Below are 24690 nucleotides of genomic sequence, written 5' to 3' on the forward strand. Positions count from 1 at the left end.
TTGGATCCGGTGTCTATCAGAATTTTGGACATCTCTCCATTACCTGCTTTAGATTGGAAGTAGGGTAACGAAGAGGGTTCTACTCTGCCTATGGGGTGCTCTTATAGGTTTTTTTCTTTTGCGATTTCGCGTACCGTAACCAGGGCAGCCAATGGGGTGCACTTAGAGGTTTTTTTTTGTTACGACGAAGGATTTTTTCCGCGGCAGGACCCTTTTAACGTTGGGCGCCAGATAAATAACAGATAATTTATTTATTTTAAAATAATGTTATTCGGACCAGAGGTCCGGATTTATTTGCACAAAAACTGGAACTAAATATTTGATATTTGTGATATTTATGTCCCAGCTCCGTCGCTATCTCTGCCTGCGTCGGTGGTGTTGACTGCAGTCAGCGTTCCCAAGGGAAGCGCTTCAGACGCTGATCTTACATCTTTCGATTATTGAAACTGCAAGGCCGGATGGGGGTGCAAGCTTTTGCTGTTTGTGGTTCCAAATTCTTTTGGTGTTATATTATATAATTCTTATGTTCATACATGCAAATTGTGCTTATGATCTAGATCTGTATATGTTCGTTTATCCATGATAGACAATATCGATGAAACGATCTTGAACTATGTTTAAATATATGTTTATAACAATAATAATATCCAATAATAATATAACAATAATAATAATAATAACACGCCATCACTTTGCTTTTATTACAATTATCTATATTTCATTTAGGATGATTGTTGGTGTGTTTATTTTACTCTTATATTTATGCATTTCATTTTAGTACAATTGTTTTTTTCTACATTACCATCTTTACGTGGTGTTAATTTTATTTTGTTTTCTCTACAATGTTCATTGGATACAATTTTATCATTATTTACTAAATTTTCATTATCATTTACAATATTTTCATTATCGTTTGCCAAATCTTCATTAGTGTTTGTAATATTTTCATTATTGTTAGTCATATCTCCATCACCAAGTTCTCCAAAATGTTGTTTGTCAACAAGTGATTTTTTACGCATTTGATTACAATGTTTTTTTATTTCTTTATTATTGTGATTGTTAATAAATATGTAAGATCTAGGACCAAGTTTATGTTTAATCTTTGCCACTGTCTCTCTGTAGTATGTCTACAAAATTTCTAAAAATATTTTAATGTAAATTGTATAGCATCGTCGCTGACAAGTGTGCCTACTAGTCCGTAATTTCTTTGCAGTAAATACAATTCTTGATCATTTTCTCTATATCTTGATCTTTGTTTGGCCACCATATGTACGATCTTGCTAAGGTATTTGTTTTGACTATGCCCATATGCGATCTGTGTAATTCATTCAAAACTGATTGTTGAAGTTTCTTTGGAACGATAGTTCTATATTCCCAAAGAATGCTATCATATTCAACTGACAATTCACATGATTTGTTTTTTTATGATTCATATTCTTTTCCTATTAATTCATTAATTTTTCATTCTTTTATAGCTTACATGCCCTTTGAGAAAACATGATCACATCTGGTTTCTTTTGCAATTTTAAAAGTTCAATTCAAGTAATTCAGCTGTTCAGTATAGTTTACGAAACTATTTTCATCTAACTCTTCTTTTGATTCAAACTTTGAAATTCTGGATAATTTATCATCTTCATTGAGTTTTCCTTTTATATATTCACTTGTATAATTGAATCCTGATAAAAAAAATGCCCACCTTTAAAATCTGGCTTATGCCATTTGAGGTATTTCCTTCACCAAATATAAATTTCAAAGGTTTGTGATCGGCTTTTAAATTAAAATGTTGTCCTAATAAGTATTGTTTTAATTTGACTACACAAAATTTAATTGCTAGAGCTTCCTTTTCTAACGTACTGTAACTTGTTCAGCTTTTGTCAATGTTCTAGAAACGAATGAATAGGTCTAATTGTATTGTCATGCAATCGATGAGATTAATATACCTGCGATTGCAGTATTACTTGCATCCGTTGATAATATGAACGGTAGCTAACTATAAAATGGATTAGTACCTGATGTGAAACAATTTCTTTCTTTATTTGTTCGAATGATTCTTGACATTTTTCTAACCAACTAAATTTTAAATTTTTCTTTAGCAATTCATATAGCGGACTTATTCTCATTTTAAAATTTGATATACACTTTGAATAGTGGTTTATAGTAATACTATAGTAATACTATTGTGAATTGGACAATTTATAATACTCTGATATCGATTCGAATTTTTAGGTAAACCATATTTGTCAATTGTATATACAAAATATGATACTTTATCTGTAAGAATTTAGATAAATTAATATTGAGCTTCAGACCAACTGTTTAAAGTTTGAAAGTAATGCGCATGGTTTCATTGTCACGTCGCTGGAACAGCGGTACGCCATAAAGTTTTGTGTGCGACTTGGCAAAAATGCCACTCGGAGCTCTGTCGTTTGGATTCTGGATCGTACTCGAACATCCAGGATTCATCCCCAGTTACAGTAAAATTTAAAAAACCTGGATCATTTCTAATCGATTCCAACAATTCTTCACAGCGCAAAACTCGAACGTTTTTCTGCTCCTCCGTCAACACCTTCGGCACAAGCTTCGCACAGACCTTTCGCATTTGCAAATCCTCCGTCACTATTCCATGTACCGCAAATGTTGACAAGTTTAGGATGTCAGCGATTGCCCGGATGCTTAACCGACGGTCTGAACTCAAAGTTTCTCGCACACGGCGAACGTTTTCATCAATTCGTGCTGTTGTTGGACGTCCGGAACGTGGATCGTCGGTGACCTCCTCTCGACCCTCCTTGAAGGCCTTGTGCCACCTTCCACACTGAGATCTCGAAATGCACTCCTCCTTAAAGGCCTCTCGAAGCATTTGATAAGTTTCCGATGCATTTTATGTCGAATTATCTTCGTCTCCCATTAGAGCGCAGCGCGTTTCGAACAATTCACAGGCGATTACTCAAGCATACTGCCCTGCTCGTTTTCTAACAGCCTATAGGAAAACTCGAACCACACTCGGCGGCAAAGTCGCGACGCATCGTCGTGCAACTAGACAGGCGACGCGTCGTTGTCGCCCCGCTCCAACGGTACTTGCAGAAAAACGACGGACAACCACAATGCAAAGACGCAAAACATATATTAATATGATGAAATAATTCAAGTTCATGCATAATCTTTATATTCCGACATATATTACAACGAAATTGACCAAAACATTAATCAAATTCGTTTCTTAGATCAAAATTGATTTCGGACCGAAAATCGTCTTCTAGCACACAAAAGTTCTATGCACACATACACACTTTCTTGCTTACTGTTTTCACTCACACAAGATTTTTATGCTCTCAGTTTTGTGCGAGCGGGGGGAGAGGAATTATAACCAAAACCAATGTATTGTCGTTACGCATCTTGTTATCCAATGTCTTTAAATATGCCTTCAATCCGAACTTGGTCGAAAGCCTATGCAAGGTCAAGAAAGTTTATTTGTTGGCGAATAATATAAGTTAGCAAGTTATTTTTATTTGTATTGTAACAAACTGATTTTGTTGGTCTTCTCGCTACGTGATACGTGCGGATAACTCAAAAGATTTATTTATATTTATATTAAACGTGATTACCCGGTAGCTAGCAGTTAACTGCGGTTTTTCGTTTCGATGATCTATAATTATCTTGTGTTACACTTTGTCCCTTGCGGGATCCCCCATTGTTTCCGCGATGCTTGCATCCCCAGGTACTACTGCTGCCACGCGTGATTTGTGGCGACGAGATGAGCTGTCATTCCCATATAAGGGTGAACCGTGCCGTGCTAGCCTGTTCAGTTTCCACTAACGGTCCGTCCGGACGATTTTCCAGTTTACGCCGTAGTCTCTGTAGCAAGGCTGGTGTGGTCGTACTTGGATTAGGATTGCTTGACTGCCTCATTTCCGCTGTCCTGCCTATCTCGTGGACCTGGTTGGCTCGAACTGGACTGCTTGCTGCTAGATACTTGGGCGAGGAATTGACTAGGTACCACGCCTGTTAGGCTCTCAGGAACGCTCCGGGCAACCGACCGGTTCACGTTACGCAAACTTCAAAACAGTCAATCGGGTCTTCACCATAATTCGCAAGGCGCACCTGTCCTTGTTAGATTTGGGTACTCCTTATCCAGCACTATCGGACTCGCCAGACCAACGCCAGGATCTAGTCTTGCTAGCCTTGCATTTTCTTAATGGACCGCTATCTGCCTCAATTCGGTGACTTTCCTCGTCTCGACATAGTGAACTTGCTTCTTGTTCTCAGCTGAATCTCACTTGCTGCTTACTTGCTTACTAGTTCTCCGGTTCTCCTTGACTGTCCAGCTCTCAGCACTCGGCCTGCTTATACATAATAGATTGGCAAGTATCTCCCTTCCGCTTTTTTGCTCTTTATTCAATGCTTTATAAAAAGTGTTACAGTGATCGGATTTAGTTCAAATATGCGCCGTTTTGTTCGATAATCTGTTTCCATCTAGACGGCAACTTCATAATACTTCATAACTTCCCTCGTAGAAGCCCCCCTCCTTATTTGCGAAGAACTCGGACAGCCACTTTTCACAAGCCTCTTTTGAGTTCAGCTTTACACCACCAAGGGCATTCGCCATGGACAGGAACAGGTGGTAATCACTTGGCGCTATGTCCGGGCTATATGGTGGATGCGATAAAACCTCCCATCCGAGCTCCCGTAGCTTCTGACGAGTCATTAACGAAGTGTGTGGTCTGGCGTTGTCCTGGTGGAACACTACACCGTTCCTGTTGGCCAATTCTGGTCGATCGCCTGCTTCAAGCGGTCCAGTTGTTCGCAGTAGATGGTAGAATTAAGCGTCTGGCCATATGGGAGCAGCTCATAGTGGATGATTCCCTTCCAATCCCACCAAACACACAGCAAAACCTTCCTGGCCGTCAATCCCGGCTTGGCCACTGTTTGGGACGATTCACCGGCCTTCGACCACGACCGTTTTCGCTTGATATTGTCGTATGTGATCCATTTTTCGTCGCCAGTCACCATCCGCTTCAAGAATGGGTCGAGTTCAGCAGCATATCGCAGGCGTTGATTCGGTCCAGAAGGTTTTTTTGCGTCAAATCATGCGGCACCCAAACATCAAGCTTTTTTTTGTATCCAGCCTTCTGCAGATGGTTTAAAATGGTTTGGTGACTAACTCCCATCTCCTGGGCGATGTCACGAGATGCCACATGCCGGTCTAACTCGATGTATTCCATGATTTGATCGGTATTTGTTGTCACCAGTCTTCCGCCGGCTGGCTTATCCATGGTGTCGTTTTCACCGGCTCTGAATCGTCGAAACCATTCCTCCCCGGTTCGAACTGATAGAGTACCATCCCCCAAAACACCATTAATCTCACGGAACGTTTCTCTAGCGCATTTGCCTTTAACGAAGGAAAACTTTAAAATAGCGCGAATTTCGGCGTTAGTGAACTCCATGTTTACACGTCTATAAATGTTGAACGCAATATCCAAACTAATCATAGCGTCGTTTTGTAGGTTATGTCAAGACCTTTCCAATTATGAATAGTATTGCCAGATACGAGCTCTGTAGCGCTTTGTACATAGCCGCGAAATTCAAAAGACAAAAGGATATTTGCCAAACTAATATATGCCGTCCATAAACGTTATTCCTTGACGTCTCCAGGTCCAAAGTTCACAGATTTTCCCATTTATTTATTATGATTTATTTGGTTATGATTTATTATGATTTGTTTATCTACTCTTAGAACTCTACGCTAAAAAACACAGAAAAGCATAATGAAAGTTTGTCAAAACTTACGTTAAATTTATTCATTATTTTTTTACGATATATTGTTTATATCTCAATTATCTAAGCTCATCTAAATAAAATACATACAAAAATTTTAGTTTTTGGGACTTCAACATGTCCAAAAACAAAACAAAAATAGAAAGCAAGAAGATTTATTTGTTCTTATTTAATTTATATTATTAAATAATTATTTGTTCTATGTCAACTCTTTCAGCACCACAGTGATCTGAAAAACGGTCTAGATGAAAGTAGTAGATATAAACAATAAAAAAGTTTCTTAAAATATCCATATTGTATCATTTTGTTGAGGGATGTGGCTGCCCCTCGCATCATAAAATACTTCATCTGGAACGAGAGACAAAATTTATATATTTAAAAAAAAAAATCACAGACAGTAAGTTCCTTAACCATTGGTATAAGGTATTGTGTACCTATAAAATCAAAAATTAAAACTTAAGTATGGATGAATCGTTACATTTAGAGACCGCTGCTTATCAGCAATATATTTCTAATGACTATTTTTACTATCCAATTTACGATCATTCGGACTATCAGTATAAATCGGACGAATCAACCAAGGTCATAAGCGACACAGCTGCTAATATATAACAAATAAAACAAGACCGAATGCTATAGAGAAATTTAAACTTTTTCCGGAATATCGGTAAAAGGCGTGGCGAAAAGGCACTTCTATTAAAATTTACGAAATATATAATAAAATTTAAAAAATATCCCATTTTTCAAAAGTGTGGGCGTGCCAGTTTTGGGGGTTTGTCGGCGTTAGAGTGGGCATGACAAAAAGGTTTTGTCAAATCAATAGAAATTTGCAAGCTATAGTCGAGCTCCCCGACTGTCAGATACCCGTTACTCAGCTAGTGGAAGTGCAAACGAGAAATTTCACATTTTTTCTTGAAAATCGGTAAAAAATGCGAAAAAAAAATTAAAATATACAAACAAAAATTTTTAATTTTTTAGTGTGGGCGTGGCAAAAAGTTTTTTGGCAATCAATACAAATTTATGACTAATGAAAAAATATAACAACATTTTCCAAAAGTGGGGGCGTAGCAGTTTTGTGCGGTTTATGGGCGTTATTTAACTTGCGCTGCGTCGATGTCTCTGGAATCTGCATGCCTATTCTCAATTTTCTGGCTTTTCTAGTTCCAGAGATCGAGCTGTTCATACGGACAGACGGACATGACCAGTTCTGGTCAAAAATGTATATACTTTATATAGTCGTAAACGCTTCCTTCTGCCTGAGACATACTTTTCAACGAATCTAGTATACCTTTTTACTCTACGAATAACGGCTATAATCATGTTGACGCTATAGAAAATGATTGATGAGCTGGATAATCGTAGCGTTGTTGGCGGGTTTGGTAAAAAACTCGAGTGAAACACCTGGCCAGTTGATTGGGATAAAAAGTTATTTTGGTGTCAGATGTCGCTTTTTGTTTTATTTAATTTAATTTAATTTATATATAGACCCTACTGACCTATAGAGACCTACTGTGAATGTTGTCAATTCGAAAATAGTGCACCAGGTGGTTGTAATTTTTTTTTGTATTGTGCTCGCTGAATAATCTCGATGTTGCTGCTAATCGCGTTCTTCCACAGATGGGAACCGTAAGTCCATACAGAACGTGAAAAAATTGCCAACATAAAAAATAAAATGTAAAATCCGATATCCGCTGCGGGAATAAATAAATAAAAACCGGAAAGTGGTTTGTGTTGCAACCGTACCTTAGTAGGCGAAAACCCAAAACGGATAAATACGGACCAAAGTTCCAAATAACTAGCTCAAGAGAAAATAAATTAACCACAAAATGTTCATTTGCTTCAAATGCAACAACAGTTCGCACAACACTCTTATAAAAATTAACAATCTAAGCAAAAATAATTAATTCAGTTTTAATTTCACAATCCTGTTAATACGAAAAAATTGAATAAAGGAAAGAGACTGGGTAGCACCGCGTGCCTCAGAGGTATCATATATTATATGAAAATGGAAGAAATGAAAGAAGTTCTGAGTCGTGTAGATGCCACGAGCATGGCTCTGACGACCCGGATAACTGGGGTTAAAGAAGAAATTAGGAAAGTAGGTATTAGAGGTCGCGCTGATTCAGCGATTAATGCCTACAATGTGCGGGACGACCTTTGGCCAGAGGTGAAGTGCGTCCTAGCATTGTACTATGCCGATACACAGGATGTAGGCACTTTCAAGGAAACAAGGGCGTTCCTTATCATGAGTCGTATGAAAAGAATAAACTTCTCCGCAGAAGTGGAACATTCTTTTAATTATGGGAAAAAAGAAAGAGGTTAAATGCATTCATTAGGTTTATTTTTTTAAACAGCTATTACTTGTTCATAACCCTGCGGATGTGTCTAGAATTTCGAAAAATGAAGACTACATTAAGACTCCCCACTTTCGGCTCATCCTTTAACAGAAATTACCGACAAACGACCTCCCCCCGATTTCCTCTTCCCCATTCTATAATTACGAATTGTAGGGCGAATGCCCCTATTCCAAGGGGCAATTAAAAACGAGCCAAATAAATCCAGACAAAGCTTCAGGTCCAACTCAACTCACAGCAGGCGGAGGATTCAAGAGAATCCCAAGTGCTAACTTCAATCTGATCCCCTTCCATAAAGCAGAGAGGCTTTACCATTAAGAACCAACCTTAAGGTAATCAAGCTGTGCTGCAAGCGAGTATCACCATGATTATCACTCCGATAATGATTATATAACGGAAAATTTTGATTGTGGTCGATGTTTAATGGTCTAGCATACCGTTAACAGAGTATGGTACGACAATTGGAGCAATGTTATAATTTCTCATAGAGACCGCTAACAAAAACAATTCGGTGCAACACCCCAAAGGCCGTTAACGACTTGAAAATAATCCTCTCGTCATCTGATGTATTGGCGTTCCCGAATTTTTCACAATCTTTTAATTTAACTTCAGATGCGTCAAACTACGCCTTATGAGCAGTTCTCTCTCAAGTAGAAGTTCATAAGGACCGACTAAAAACGTACATCTCCCGTTCGATAAATCAAACGATAAATCGGCACTCAAAAGTTAAAAAACCACTTAAATCATTCAATATATTTTCATTTTAAAAAAAGTAAAGGCGTGGGTGCTCCACAATCAAACGTAATAACTCGTTCAAAAGCAATTAAACTTACACCAATAGCATATGTGTAATTCGCATTCACCTATCAACACTAACACAGAACAATCCCAATCACTTCATTGGTCATAAATAAAAATTAAGACCAAATTAATTTAGGACAAAAAAAAACAACTCAAAATTTCAAACACAAACAAAATTGAAGGAAAACCAAAAATCGAAAAAAAAATTTGGGTCTCCCGTATGTAACGCACCAGCACAAAGGATCGATAGACTTAACGCAATATGTAGGTACTTCCTTGCGACAGCAACCCTACAATAAATCTAGCCGTCCAGGTCAGCAACATCATTAGGTTCTGCCAACTGGCATAGACCGGCATAGACACGAAATCGACACGATATTGGTAGAAATAAAGAGTCTTCCTTTCAAAATTTAGTTGAAGTTGTTGAATTCTTCAAACCAACAATACTAGCAAACGTAACCACACCGACCGACCACAATGACCGACTTATATGGATTTACTGAACCATATCCGATGGAAAACTAGTCTTATTTAAATACAACAAGCTGTTCATTGAAAACCTGGAAAAGTAAGCTTTTCTCGAAAATGGTTAATCCATTGGTCTGCCAATATAAAGATTTGCATAAACTAACACAATAGGCTTGTTAAGAAAGTAAAATATATCATAAAAAAGAAAGAGCGGAGCACCTGACTGAAATGCAAACGTATGATAAACATGCCTTAGTTTCATAAGTCTTTTCTCGAGCTTGTAGGGACCAACTTAACTTTACACTGCAAAAACTCTTCAAGACACCCTCGCCCTAAATTATAGCAGCTTTTGTGTAAAAGAAAAAGCGAGAGAATTGTCTTAGACCAATCAGAACAGAATATGATCGTACGATTATACAGTTAGGGAAAGAAAAGCTGTAACAGCGACCACCAGCATGCAGCTTCCCCAGAGCTTAGATCATTATCGGATAAATCTTCGTGGCGAACGCTCACAATTTTGACGCTGCCCATTTAAACTTCATACACGTGGAAATATAATTTAGTTATATATATCCAATCTCATAAAACAAGAGAGGGATATTTCAATAAATTTCCGTGTTCGATTTGTGTGTGAAAGTGGCAACGAGATTCGACCCCAAGGCGTAAGGAAGACCAGGCCTATATATAAGAGCATTTGGTTGCTCTACAGCCGACTACCCCCCCCGTCTCGTCGACCCCCGCATTAGCTTATGGTTTAAACCCCGTCGCTCCAAGAAGAGGCCACGAGGCGACATAACCTTCAGCAACAAGTTACGCAACCGGCCACCTGCCGTATGATAACTGGCCAAATATATTGGAAGGCTAGAGTTCATCCAGATATTCAGCTATGCAGAAGTTTAGACGACCGGAGCAGATTTAATTACATTTGAACATCATCATCGTCACGCAGTGAAGATCATCTCCTATGACCAACGGAGGTCCAACTTTGTGATTTCGTCTTATCGCAGCGCAGCGTAGCAGCCAGCGGTTTACTAAGGTCTTATCGCTGCAATACTGCAGTTATATTTCGTGTTTTGTTTTGATTCTCGATTTTCTTTTGTATTGCGATTTATAATGAATTAAATACTCGCAGATTGACGGAACTTTTGGCATTTGAATAGGAATTTAAATTAGAACCTTTAAAGTTTGACCTACAGCTCGACAATGTCAACGTGAACTTGGGCCCAACTTTACGCACATCATGGAGTGGATATTTAAGGTCGTGAGTACTACAACAACAATGATAAAAACATTATTATGAATCCCCTATAATTAAATTCTAACAAAATGCCACTCGAACGTCTAATTAAAATAATATCTGCATTTGACTAAAGATTATGTAATTATATTTGCTAATTTTATATTCAATTACTTATATATATTTGCTTTATACTTTACTTTTATATACTTTATTTTACCCATTGAATATAAACGAAAATGAAGAGTTAGAGAACGACTAGGATAATTATGCGTAGATAAAAATATTGTTAGTTTGTAAAAGAGATTTAATGAAACCGCTTATTAAACTGAATTTATATAAATGGAATTATGATTGAAGATATATTGAAAAATAATGAATTGTGAATAAATAGATTTAATGGTTTGTCGAGTACTTATGTTGAACACTTTCTTAAATATGTGGTAGAGTTATTTTGAACTTGGCCAAGGGACAATGTAAATATTATAAGTAGCATTGTCATGGTAGGGAGGGTAAAGACTTAGGGAATCATTAACATCCGAAATTCCCAATACTTATCAGAATCTGTAGCTTATCTTCACACGTGTCGGCGTGTATCATTAGTATCATTATAAAGCCATTTCTTTTGTTAATCGATAATCCAGTTTTGAATATTGTTTATGAGTAAGACGCACTTATTAAAATGTAGTAGCGTTCGTACTATCCTAAGCTAAAAGAACCCCGACCTACGGCGAGCTAGACCCGAGCATAGCAAGAGTGCGCATCCCTAGCGAAGGAAGTACAAGGTCCTCTTTATTAGTAATTATCACCCACTATTAAAAGACCCACTAGTTAAAAATCTATCGAACTACGTACACTACACATTTATGGCGCCCAAACGTGGGGGCTCGAGAAAATACACTACACATTTTTGAAGCCCTACGAGTGGAGCACGACAAGTACTATACATTTTCGGCTCAGATGTGAAGCTCGAAAAGTCCTTAACTTGTCATAGCACACTAAGCTCTAAAGTAATCCATCCACAGTTAAAACACAATATAACTAATTCCAATAAATTAACATATTGGATTGAGAGTATCTATTTGGAAGGGATAGTAAAACTTAGGAACATGCGATTCAATTTGAAAGAGAATTGATCGACCAAGTGGAACTGTTTCGAATCCACAGAAGCTCATCACCATACGTTTCTTTACTCAACTTTATTTACAATTTGATTTTTCTGGAATACATTATACTTACACTTCAATAAGTCTGTATATTGTCCGATTTTCAAGTAAATAAAAGCATGAGGCAATAGACCAGCTACAATCCACTAACAAATAGAGATACAACTAAGATTCTGATAGAAGTGATCGACATAAAGAAAGACAAACCAAATAATTACAACATATCTGAACAACAATATTATGGCAGCCAAGAATAGTGCAGGTAATGCAGTTGAAGTTTCACAAGGCGTTGAAAATAGCTGTGTTATATGTAAAGAAATCTTAGCACCAACCGTTTTGTCAGCAACAACATCGTGCAGGCATACATTTCATAAAAAGTGCATTATAAACCACTTAAAAAGTACACAAACATGTCCAATTTGCAATGCAGATTGCAACGAATCGAATTTATCTCACTCTAATAACACTCTGTTCGCTGAATTAGATGCTGCAACAGCTGGCACATCCGGCGTAAGCGAATGTCAAGATAATAATGATATTTTCCCATTAAGGAGAAATACCAGATCAGGCAGGATCCGAGGTACACCTCCTAGACGAGGAGTGTCTACCAGAAATACTTACAGAGGAAATTTGGATAGGATCTTAACAGAACCTCCAACGAATTCCAGTATGGCTCTTAGTACTCAACCAGAGTTGATGAACTTTATACAGTTTACTGTTAGCCAACAACAGGCTCAACTCATGGATAACCTTACCTCTTATTTAGGGAAGACTATAGAGACATCTATTAAAAGTCATTTAGACAACTTACAATTATCTCAGCCCACACATACAAATTCCACACCTGACAATGTCCAACCAAATACAGATTTGAGCAGGAACAATTCCAATCAAAATCGGTATTCTCAGAATTTAGACAATAATGTAGAAGAAAGAGGCGGAACCAGGAGCAATGCAAGCTCATATGTTAGCCCGGAAAAAGTATCAGGAATCATTCAAAAATGGGGATTAAAGTTCGACGGTAGCAAAACAAGCATCAGGATAGATGAATTCATTTACAGGATATGCTCACTCACCAAACAAAATCTAGGTAATGATTATAGACTTTTATGCGACCATCTGTACCTTCTGTTTGCCGGAAAAGCAAGCGATTGGTATTGGAAGTTTCATCGAAACAATCCAAATTTCGATTGGAACACATTTTGTGGCGAATTTAGGAAGAGATTCGAAGATATAGAGACAGATTATGATATTTGGGAGGGAATCCGAAAACGCAAGCAAGGAGAAAATGAAGCATTTGAAGATTTCCAGGAAACCATGGAACGGTTGATTGACAGACTGCAAAATGGAGTTTCCGAAACACAATTAGTTGAGTTATTGGTTAGAAATTCGAAGCCTAGCTTACATCATGAGTTGTTGCATCTTAAAATCCCAAACAGAACACAACTCCGATACGAAGTGCGCAGGCATGAACAGTTTTATAACAATCTCAGGACGTTTAAGCCGAAACCTTATCGCTCCTGCGTGGCAGAATTAACCACCGAAGAAGAGGAAACAGGTTTAGTAAGAGTAGGTGAAGAAGTAAACCAAATTCAACGTCGGAACACCACAACTTGTTGGAATGGTGACAAACAAGGCCACAGATTCGATGATTGTATGGCTAAAAGAATTATATTTTGTTACGGTTGCGGACTTAAAGAAAAATACAAACCGACTTGTCCAAACTGTAATCCGGGAAACCGACAAAAGGATGTTTCTCTGAGCAACAAGATACATCCGTAGATTCAGAAGTTGCTAAGTCAAAATCAACCACTGAAGCCCGTGAATTTCAGGAGATAGAACCTTTAGGTCAGCCTGATATTCATTTTTCTTTTATACCCTTACACATAAGAATTCAAAATTACAATAATAAGCGTAGAGAAATATTTAGTAAAGTAGATAGTATAGGGACTCATTTAAAACCCAGACGATCTACTATCCGATTGAGAGAATTTTGGAAGAAGGTTCGTCGTGACCGACAGAAACTTATTTCCGCTATAGTACTTAGCTCTGACCAAAGACTCTATACGGATATCAATATAGAGGGTCAGACTTACAAGGCTTTATTAGATTCTGGAGCAACAATAAGTTGTGTAGGCGGATTAGCTGCACAGAACTTCCTTAAACACAACAACGTAAAAAAATGTTCTGGCGAAATTCGCGCTGCGAACGGAACAAAAAGCAAAGTAGTGTCAAAACTTATAACTTCCATTAAGTATGGAGAGACGATAGATAATCTTGAATTATTTATAATACCGGAACTTCAACAGGATGTATATTTAGGCATTGATTTTTGGCAAAAGTTCGGATTACTAAATAAAATTACGAGCAATCCGACCATCGCTGAATTAGACATCGGTACTTTGGATGATGAAGATTCTCCAAAATATCATGAGCTGAACGAAAGAGAAAGACTTCGGCTGGAGACAGTAATAAAAACATTTCCATCCTTTGCTTCCGAAGGTTTAGGTCGTGCTACCTTGTCCACACATAGCATTGATGTAGGAAATGTGAGTCCTGTTAGACAACGGCATTGGCCAGTTTCACCTGCCATTGAAAAGCTGATGTTCGCTGAAGTGGATAACATGCTAGCCTTAGATGTTATCGAAGAGTCAACTAGCGCTTGGAGCAGTAATTGCGTGTTAGTAAAGAAAGGAGACAAGTACCGTCTATGTCTTGATTCTAGAGAGGTAAACAAGGTTACTCATCGAGACGCATATCCTCTACCTCATATAGACGGCATCTTAAGCCGGTTACCACCAGCTAAATTCATAAGTGGTATCGACATGAAGCATGCATATTGGCAGATACCGCTCGACGAAAATTCTAAGCAATACACTGCGTTTACAATACAGAATAGACCGCTATATCAGTATAAAATGATGCCCTTTGGTCTCTGTAACGCGGCCCAAACTCTTTGTCGTCTTATGGATCGAGTCATTCCAGCTCATCTTAGGAATAGAGTATTTGTTTATCTTGACGACTTATTTGTTTTGTCTGAGGATTTTGAATCTCATATGCTTTTACTACAAGAGATAGCTTTATGCTTACGTAAAGCAAATCTCACTATCAATGTCAGCAAATCCAAATTTTGTATGAAGGAGATCATATATCTCGGTTTTATAATTGGGAATGGACAAATAAGAACCAATCCAGATAAAGTTAAAGCGATAGTAGAATTTCCACAACCAACTTCGATTAAGCAGTTACGAAGATTTCTAGGATTAGCGGGATGGTACCGACGGTTCGTAGAAAACTTTGCCACTATTAGTTTTCCTTTAACGGAACTTCTTAAAAAGAAGAATACGCTTGACTAGAACGAAGAGGCTCAAACCGCTTTTGAAAATTTGAAATCATGTCTTACTGCTTCACCAATTCTCATAACACCAGATTTTTCTAAGCAATTCATTTTGTTGTGTGACGCCAGCTCTTTTGGTGTTGGTTGCGTACTAGCTCAGGAACGAGATGGAGTAGAACTTCCGATTTCATATATGTCCGAAAAATTGTCCAAAGCACAACGTAACTATTCAGTTTCCGAATTAGAATGTCTTGCCGTTATAAAAGGAATTAAAAAATTCCGCGCATATATTGAAGGACAGGATTTCTTAGTCATAACAGACCATGCAGCCCTTCAATGGCTAATGCGGCAGAAGGATTTATCAGGAAGGTTAGCTCGATGGTCAATGAAGTTGAGAGCGTTTACGTTCACTATAAAACATCGTAGCGGTTCTCAGAACGTCGCTGCAGACACCTTATCCAGACAGAACGACCCAGCCATCGATGAATTTTGTCAAAATGGACCCATAGTTGACGTAGATTCTCCACATTTCAAATCCACTGAATACTTGGACTTAATAAAGACAATATCTAACAATCAATCAAGATTTCCCGATCTACAAATCAGGGATGGATATATTTACAAAAGAACTACTTTTGTATCAGATGATATAAAACAAGAAAATCCATGGAAACTATGGATACCTTCAGCTTTAGTACCCGATATATTGTTTCAGGCTCATGATGCACCAAGTTCATCTCATTGTGGCATGAGTAAAACTGTAGAAAAACTAAAAAGATATTTGTTTTGGCCTTGCATGGTTACGCAAATACGCAACTATATATCTAATTGTGTAATTTGTCGTACCACGAAAAGTCCAAACACGGTTCTAAAACCGCCAATGGGTAAACCGTTAACCTCAGACAGGCCATTCCAAAAATTATATATTGACCTCTTAGGCCCATACCCTCGCACAAAAAAAGGTCACATAGGTTTGTTGATTGTCGTTGACCATAACACCCGTTTCCACTTTTTGTTACCTCTTAAGAAGTTCACCGCTCCTAAAATCTGTGACTACTTAAAGGGTGCTATATTCTATACGTTTGGCGTTCCAGAAGTAATACTTTCTGATAATGGAAGTCAGTTTAAGTCTATTTAAGCTATTTAAGCTATTTCCAAGCTTTCCTTACTAGTTTTGGCGTACAACAAAAACTTACAGCCATATATTCTCCACAGGCGAATACGAGTGAAAGACTTAACAGATCGGTATTAGCCGCTGTAAGAGCTTATATAGGGAAAGATCACACAAATTGGGATGACAACTTAGACGCTATTAGCGGATCTTTAAGAGCGTCGTTACATAGAAGCACAGGTTCGTCACCTTACTTTCTGACATTTGGACAAAATATGATCCTTAACGGCAAGGACTATAGTCTCCTGCGTACTCTAAATATGTTAGCGGACGACACTCGGTTATCTAAACCGGAGGCTTTAGAACTGCAGAGACGGCAAGCTAAACTGAACCTAAACCGATCACATGAAGAAAACGCGAATAGATACAACCTACGTACACGGCAGATAGAATTTAAGAACGGCGATTTCGTTTATGCTAGAAACTTTACACAAAGTAATGCAGTAAAGAAATTCAGTAGTAAATTGGCACCCGTATTTATACCAGCTAAAGTTTATAAGAAACGTAGCTCGTACTACTATGAATTAGAGGATGAGAGAGGAAGGAAATTAGGAGTATTCCATTTGAAGGATATACAAGCTAGAAAACAAGGAGTTTCTTCAGATAAGGCTTCCTTGAAATAGTCTCGTTACCCTTATCTGTGGTGTAGTGACCAACTTAACTTTACACTGCAAAAACTCTTCAAGACACCCTCGCCCTAAATTATAGCAGCTTTTGTGTAAAAGAAAAAGCGAGAGAATTGTCTTAGACCAATCAGAACAGAATATGATCGTACGATTATACAGTTAGGGAAAGAAAAGCTGTAACAGCGACCACCAGCATGCAGCTTCCCCAGAGCTTAGATCATTATCGGATAAATCTTCGTGGCGAACGCTCATACATTTTTGAAGCTGCCCGTTTAAACTTCATACACGTGGAAATATAATTTAGTTATATATATCCAATCTCATAAAAACAAGAGTTGGTATATTTCAATAAATTTCCGTGTTCGATTTGTGTGTGAAAGTGGCAACGAGATTCGACCCCAAGGCGTAAGGAAGACCAGGCCTATATATAAGAGCATTTGGTTGCTCTACAGCCGACTACCCCCCCCCCGTCTCGTCGACCCCCGCATTAGCTTATGGTTTAAACCCCGTCGCTCCAAGAAGAGGCCACGAGGCGACATAACCTTCAGCAACAAGTTACGCAACCGGCCACCTGCCGTATGATAACTGGCCAAATATATTGGAAGGCTAGAGTTCATCCAGATATTCAGCTATGCAGAACTTTAGACGACCGGAGCAGATTTAATTACATTTGAACATCATCATCGTCACGCAGTGAAGATCATCTCCTATGACCAACGGAGGTCCAACTTTGTGATTTCGTCTTATCGCAGCGCAGCGTAGCAGCCAGCGGTTTACTAAGGTCTTATCGCTGCAATACTGCAGTTATATTTCGTGTTTTGTTTTGATTCTCGATTTTCTTTTGTATTGCGATTTATAATGAATTAAATACTCGCAGATTGACGGAACTTTTGGCATTTGAATAGGAATTTAAATTAGAACCTTTAAAGTTTGACCTACAGCTCGACAATGTCAACGTGAACTTGGGCCCAACTTTACGCACATCATGGAGTGGATATTTAAGGTCGTGAGTACTACAACAACAATGATAAAAACATTATTATGAATACCCTATAATTAAATTCTAACAAAATGCCACTCGAACGTCTAATTAAAATAATATCTGCATTTGACTAAAGATTATGTAACTATATTTGCTAATTTTATATTCAATTACTTATATATATTTGCTTTATACTTTACTTTTATATACTTTATTTTACCCATTGAATATAAACGAACATGAAGAGTTAGAGAACGACTAGGATAATTATGGGTAGATAAAAATATTGTTAGTTTGTAAAAGAGATTTAATGAAACCGCTTATTAAACTGAATTTATATAAATGGAATTATGATTGAAGATATATTGAAAAATAATGAATTGTGAATAAATAAATTTAATGGTTTGTCGAGTACTTATGTTGAACACTTTCTTAAATATGTGGTAGAGTTATTTTGAACTTGGCCAAGGGACAATGTAAATATTATAAGTAGCATTGTCATGGTAGGGAGGGTAAAGACTTAGGGAATCATTAACATCCGAAATTCCCAATACTTATCAGAATCTGTAGCTTATCTTCACACGTGTCGGCGTGTATCATTAGTATCATTATAAAGCCATTTCTTTTGTTAATCGATAATCCAGTTTTGAATATTGTTTATGAGTAAGACGCACTTATTAAAATGTAGTAGCGTTCGTACTATCCTAAGCTAAAAGAACCCCGACCTACGGCGAGCTAGACCCGAGCATAGCAAGAGTGCGCATCCCTAGCGAAGGAAGTACAAGGTCCTCTTTATTAGTAATTATCACCCACTATTAAAAGACCCACTAGTTAAAAATCTATCGAACTACGTACACTACAAGCTCATGACACAAACATATCTAGACAATAAGGCGTTACAACTTCTTACCTACTTTTGTTTGTGACGACAGGGCCTATAACAGCGCTTGTGATGTTTTAAAAGTTCTATAGCACCATATTTCACTCTCAGACCGCCTTTGTCTATTTATTTATATTCTCCGAATCCTGGGTCAAGGAGCGGCAACATCGATTTTTTAATTGCCCTCGACATTTTTTCAAAGTATGATTTCTTAAAATCAGTTTATTTTTGGACGATATAATCTATTTGATTCAGTTGCCACTACAATTATTTTTTAAGATCCCCAAGGCGACCACCTTTTTGCAGAATATCCTTCGTATGATAAGTGCCCTTATCTCGCTCTTGGAGATCTTTCAGTCCGTTCAGGCCTCATTGGAAACTACTTCGGAGTCCCGAAAGTAGTACTGTCGGATCTCCATTTTGACTAAAGCGTTTTAAAAGTTAATGGAGCAGTATGATATTTAGCATACTTTAACAGCATTTTACTTGCTACAGATATATATTTATATAATATATACCACGCCACGATGTTTTATTTGTAGGTTAAAATAATTTGGTGATAGGACAAGCCTCAGCGAACAAGAAAAAGAGACTAAAAAATACATTTCCGTAGGTGCAGAATTTTCATCCTCCTCTCACTGTCATTGGTGGATACCTCGCACCTTCGAGACTCGTTAAGATACGTTAAGAGCCTGGGCTCAATGCTAAAGGTAGTAGCGGGGACGCTGGATGCCAGCGATCTAGAAAGAGTTAGGTTCACAGAGTGGCAGTTGACACAGTCAAACAATGGGCAAATCAAAATTAATACAAGAATACAAAGTCGAATTAACCAATTACCAACAACTGTAAATCAAATTTTGCAAACACATAAAAATATTTAAATTGACACCGGCCATTTATATGAGACACTGCTGGCTAGCAATAGAATGCTTATGATGGAACTACAGAATTTAATGTTGGCTGTAACACTGGCGAAAAATAATATTGTTAATCCAAATATTCTAGATCACGCAGATTTATCACACAGATACCCCCATAGGGAATCTTATGTCCATACAATCAAAAACTGCACCCCAACGCCGGGGGCTACCTTTTGTCAACTATCAACCAAGCGACCTACACCCGCTAGCCCGCGTGGATGAGGGAATCATCACCATCAATGACCGGCCAGCCAGGGTCACGGTGGACAACGGGACAGAAGTCTACCTACGTGGCACACAATTCATCACCTTCAACGATCGCGTCGTGATAAATGACACTATCTTTATAAATCACGACAAGGCCCAAATACGAACTCCAGGGGTAGCGAGTTCCCCATCATTCAACATCACCGCCAACAGAGATATTCTGAGTCTCCCCTATCTTGACCAGCTGAGTGAACGTAACTTGGAGTTCATCAAGGAGTTCGGGACTTTTACTCCGACTAAACGTCGTAAAACATATCTTTATTATTTACTCTGCCAGACCACAAGGCTGGTAGTTAAAAGGGGAGAGTTCCTCTCAACGTAGACAATAATCTTTCCCCTCGGAGTAGTCATCGAAGAAAGCCCTTCACCTCTGGAGACAAACCTGACGGATGACAATATCACAAGACGGTGCGAATTATCATTAATTAATTTATATACTTTATATGGAAACGCTTTCTTCTACCAGTTGCATTTTTTTTGTAAGAATCTTGTATACTCAACGAGTAACGGATAAAAACACCACTAATCGGGGAACGATGGGAGGGTGGTATCGTCCCTATTTTACGATTAACAATGAAAAACAGTGCTGTGAACCCATATCATTCTCGGGGTTTCAAACGATTGATATGGTCCGGGATGCTTTGCCGCTACACCAACGTATCTTCACTAATTGCGATTGGCTGCGCTCCAAACTTCTCTATTTGAAATTATTCCCTGACCATCTAGCCCAGAAGACGATCCTGTGAGACGGCTAGGAGACATATATTTCTGTATCGGTGAACCTTTGTCATTTCATTTGCACGAACACCACCGATTCAATTTTCGTATTTTTCATAGGTATTCCCATGTGCTCATGGTCTAATCCAATCAGAATCCTAGGGTTCACGTTACTGTAGGTCTTAAGCGGCTGGTGTGTACTCGCTTTCTCGACCTTGAAATTTTCTTGACGCATACTTTGCTTCGGCAGACCAAGATCCTTCCACAGATCTATAGGCTAACTATCATGGAAAAATTGCTACCATTGCAGTCCAGATACTCACGTATTGTGAGTATTTCCGAAGTTGTGCCGTCCAAGTTCCACTTTATGATAGAAATGTTCATCTAATGATGGCGTTACAGACTCATACAAATTTGGCGTCAGACTCGCGCTGCATTCAAAACCTGGAACGGCATTCGCCGCCTCTCTCAATTTTCAAAACATAAGCATCCACATCCTGTTAGCAGGCAGAACGCAAAACTAAAATACCGATTCTTGAAGTTTCTACTGCTTCAATAGAATGACCACACCGCAGCACTACTCCCTCTACCAATACCGCTAACGCTAAGTACAAATTCTAGAGACGTCCACAAGTCGTCATAATTGTTACTCCGCGGTTTTTGAAATATTTTTAACAAGCAGAAGGAAACGTTTCCGACCATATAAAGTACATATATTTTTGATCAGGACCAATAGCCGAGTCGATCTGGCCATATCCGTCTGTCCGGCTGTCTGTCCGTCCGAATGAACTTCGAGATCTCAGGAACTATAAAAGCAAGAAAGTTGAGAGTAGGATGCAGAATCTAAAAACATAAACGCTGCGCAAGTGTGTTAAATGATGTTGCCATGCCCACTCTAACGACTGCCATACCCTTTTTGAAAAATGTTTTGAAATTTTAACATTTTTTGTTTGTTTTTTTTTTGTAAATTTCTATCGATTTGCCAAAAAAATTTTGCTTCCGTTTTTCGGCATTTTTACCGATACATAAAATTATAAAATTTCTCGTTTGCGCTTTCACTCGATGAGTAAAAGGTATCGGATTATAGCATTCTCCCTTGTTTTCGTTTCAAATATTAGAAATTTTAATTTAATCTGGACAACAGTTTTAAAACCGAAAACCTCCCAAAAGAGGTTTAATTGCACAGTAGTGCGAAATTGTGCTTTTAATGGTACTAACCTTGTTAAATAAGGATTAAGTATTTTCCTAAGTTGTTAGTGCAAGCTTACTTACGTTCTTTTATTTTATGTTTTGATATTTCTTGGCCTTTTAATTGGTCTGAAAGACTGGTATTCCGGCATTGTTTAAGAAACGAATGTGTCATTAATTTTGATGCAGCCCATCGAGATAAAGGATTTTTATTCAAGCAGAGTTCAACGAATTGATGAAAGTCTTCCGAAAATGATTTGCTAACAATTACATCACGAGCAATTCCTTTAATTGTGTGATCCATTGATACAGATCCTAAAATTAAAAGAAGCTTTAGTTGCGCAGTATTGAAGGACTTTTTGCAAATGCACAATCAAATACAAAGAAAAATTAAAACATTATTAAAAATTGTGGGTGCGTCCAAAATATTATTGGAATATCGATACAAACTGGCAAGACTAATAAAAAATAAAATGAGAAAAAAAACATTTTTAAAAGTGTGACAGTTCGCTGACACAGCGAAGGCGTTTCTAGAATCTGCAAAGGTAATCTAAATTTTTTGTAATAGTTTATACATAGTTTCTGAGACGTACACAAAGACGGACGGACGGAATCGACTGGGCTAGTGAAATTGGAGAAACAAATAATAAAATGAAAAAAAAACTTGAAAATTGTTTAAACACACTTCGTAACAAGTGTGGACGGCTTGTGGGCATTAGAGTGTGCGTGGCAAAATGTTGCTAGGCAAATTTATTAAAACTTACAAGATATATACAAAATTCAAATATATCACAACACTTTGCAAAGGTGTGGGCGTGGCAGACTGGCCAAGGCAACTGAGCCTTGGCCTTGGAAATTAGAAATATCTATTCGACGGATAAATACAGCGACGCTCTGTGCAGGATTCAATCCTGCTGGACACCGCCACTGCCTTGGTCTGGATATCGGTAATGCTCTCCTTAGGGATATTGTTCGCAAATTTGACCATCTGCTTGGAGATGTCGCATAATACTTTTTAAAATATCCACACATCTTTTTTAAAAGTAGGAGTGGAAATTTTGTGCGGTTTGAGGGCGTGGAAACAACAATGTGCTGCGTAGTTTTAAAGTTCCTGAGGCGTTTATCCGGACAGACGGATGGACATGGCCAGTTCAACTCGGTTATAGATCCTGATCATAAATATATATACTATATATGGTCGGAAACGCTTCCTCCAGCCTGTTACATACTTCTCAACGAATCTAGTATACCTCTTTACTCTACGAGTTAACGGATATAATAATTCTATGTTTGCTCAAAATCGGACGACTATCACTGTGCTCGGCAGTCTATACCCAGTGCTGAGAATGGACTTTGTCTTGGACCAAATAAGCGAACAATACACAGCATTTTTGTCCAAAGGAATAACAGTACAACGGGAATGTATTTTTTTTTACATATAAGCAGTGAACGTCATGTATATAATAAGAAGTTCCAAATAGAGGGAAGTTAACTAAGCTAAGCAAGCGGAGAAACGATCCACAGCTATGGAAATTATGCATTACTGTAAATGAGTATTACAGTAGAATAATTCGGTCACTAGAAACGTGCTAGATTATAGCCGGAAACCCGTGCGCAGCCGGCAAACACAGAATATTTGCGTGGCCGCTGCGAGTCTTTGTTAGCTTTAAGAATCACCAGAATAAAGAGCTTTTTTACTTTTACTTCGAAATTTCTTTATTATTTACTCTGCCAGACCACAAAGCTGGTAGTTAAAAGGGGAGAGTTTCTCTCAACGTAGACAATAATCTTTCCCCTCGGAGTAGTCATCGAAGGAAGCCCTTCACTTCTGGAGAAAAACCTGACAGATAACGACATCGCAAGACGGTGCGAATTATCATTAATAAATTGGCGCCCAACTAGTGGTAAGAACCACAACCCACCCACACAGCTTCTGAAATTGCTACCCAAACACGGGCGGCAAAGCAAAAGACAGCGGCGCGGGAAAAGTGAAGGAAATAAGTGACGAAATAACACATACACTGAAAAAAAATCATCTGACTAAGAACCAATTCTAAACGCATTTAAGTCTGTTAATATTTTTATGTGCAACGAACCGCTGCACAGAAGCGTTTTTTTAAATAAAAAAATATATAATACAAAAATTATAAATCAAGGCCAGTGTTCAGCGTAAAAATTATTTTCAACTGAAATTATTCATTATTGTTTTATGTTTTTATTCGATTCAAGCGCGACATTCGACGCTGCAGCCTTTGTCTTTATTTATTGTTTGCTTGTCTTTGGTCAACTGCTATCCACACAGTAAGCTTTTGCATGCCTAGGCGAATTGGACCGCTCATGCAGCCCGGATTCTCACAATATAGGAATAATAAACCATACTCCACCGACTCATAGTCCGATAGCGAAAATCTAGCTTCATCTCTAGGACGTGTAACCGCGAGTCCCCCCGCATTGGCGACAGAACCAGAACAGCTCAAAGCTGTAATACAGGCAATTGTAACCAACACTTTAGCGGACGAGGCCGCCAAAAAGCAACTCGCACAAAATGAAATGCTTCAGTCAATTCAGGAACTGGCCAACCAGATGGCAGCAACCGTATTTAGAGCCTACGAACCCATAGACATAACTAATAATTAAACTAATAATTTTTCATGTAGCGTAACTTTAGGCGCCGGTAAATATCTGCCTGAATTCTCAGGGTCACAGGAATGATACGTTTCATGGCAACAAGCAACGATAGCTGCATATGATGAGGTCGAGAAAAAACTCACCTTACTCACAAACAAAGCTCATATGTCTCACGA

General features: G+C 38.2%; 1 protein-coding gene across 1 annotated transcript in view; it reads right to left on the reverse strand.

Moving 5' to 3' along the window:
* Positions 1-5955: 5955 nt before the first annotated feature.
* LOC113564596 (putative serine/threonine-protein kinase STE20-like) overlaps positions 5956-24690 on the reverse strand; it is a 42330-nt gene continuing 23595 nt past the window's right edge. The window contains exons 3-4 of the mRNA XM_026982806.1: positions 21971-22201; positions 5956-6120 (exon numbers count right to left, since the gene is read on the reverse strand). Of these exons, the coding sequence (XP_026838607.1) occupies positions 6053-6120; positions 21971-22201 (299 nt within the window). The 3' untranslated portion in view covers positions 5956-6052. The remainder of the gene's footprint in view (positions 6121-21970; positions 22202-24690) is intronic.

The sequence above is a fragment of the Drosophila erecta genome, unplaced genomic scaffold (assembly GCF_003286155.1).
Source record: "Drosophila erecta strain 14021-0224.00,06,07 unplaced genomic scaffold, DereRS2 tig00000219-arrow-pilon, whole genome shotgun sequence".
In the NCBI taxonomy this organism is placed as follows: Eukaryota; Metazoa; Arthropoda; class Insecta; order Diptera; family Drosophilidae; genus Drosophila; species Drosophila erecta.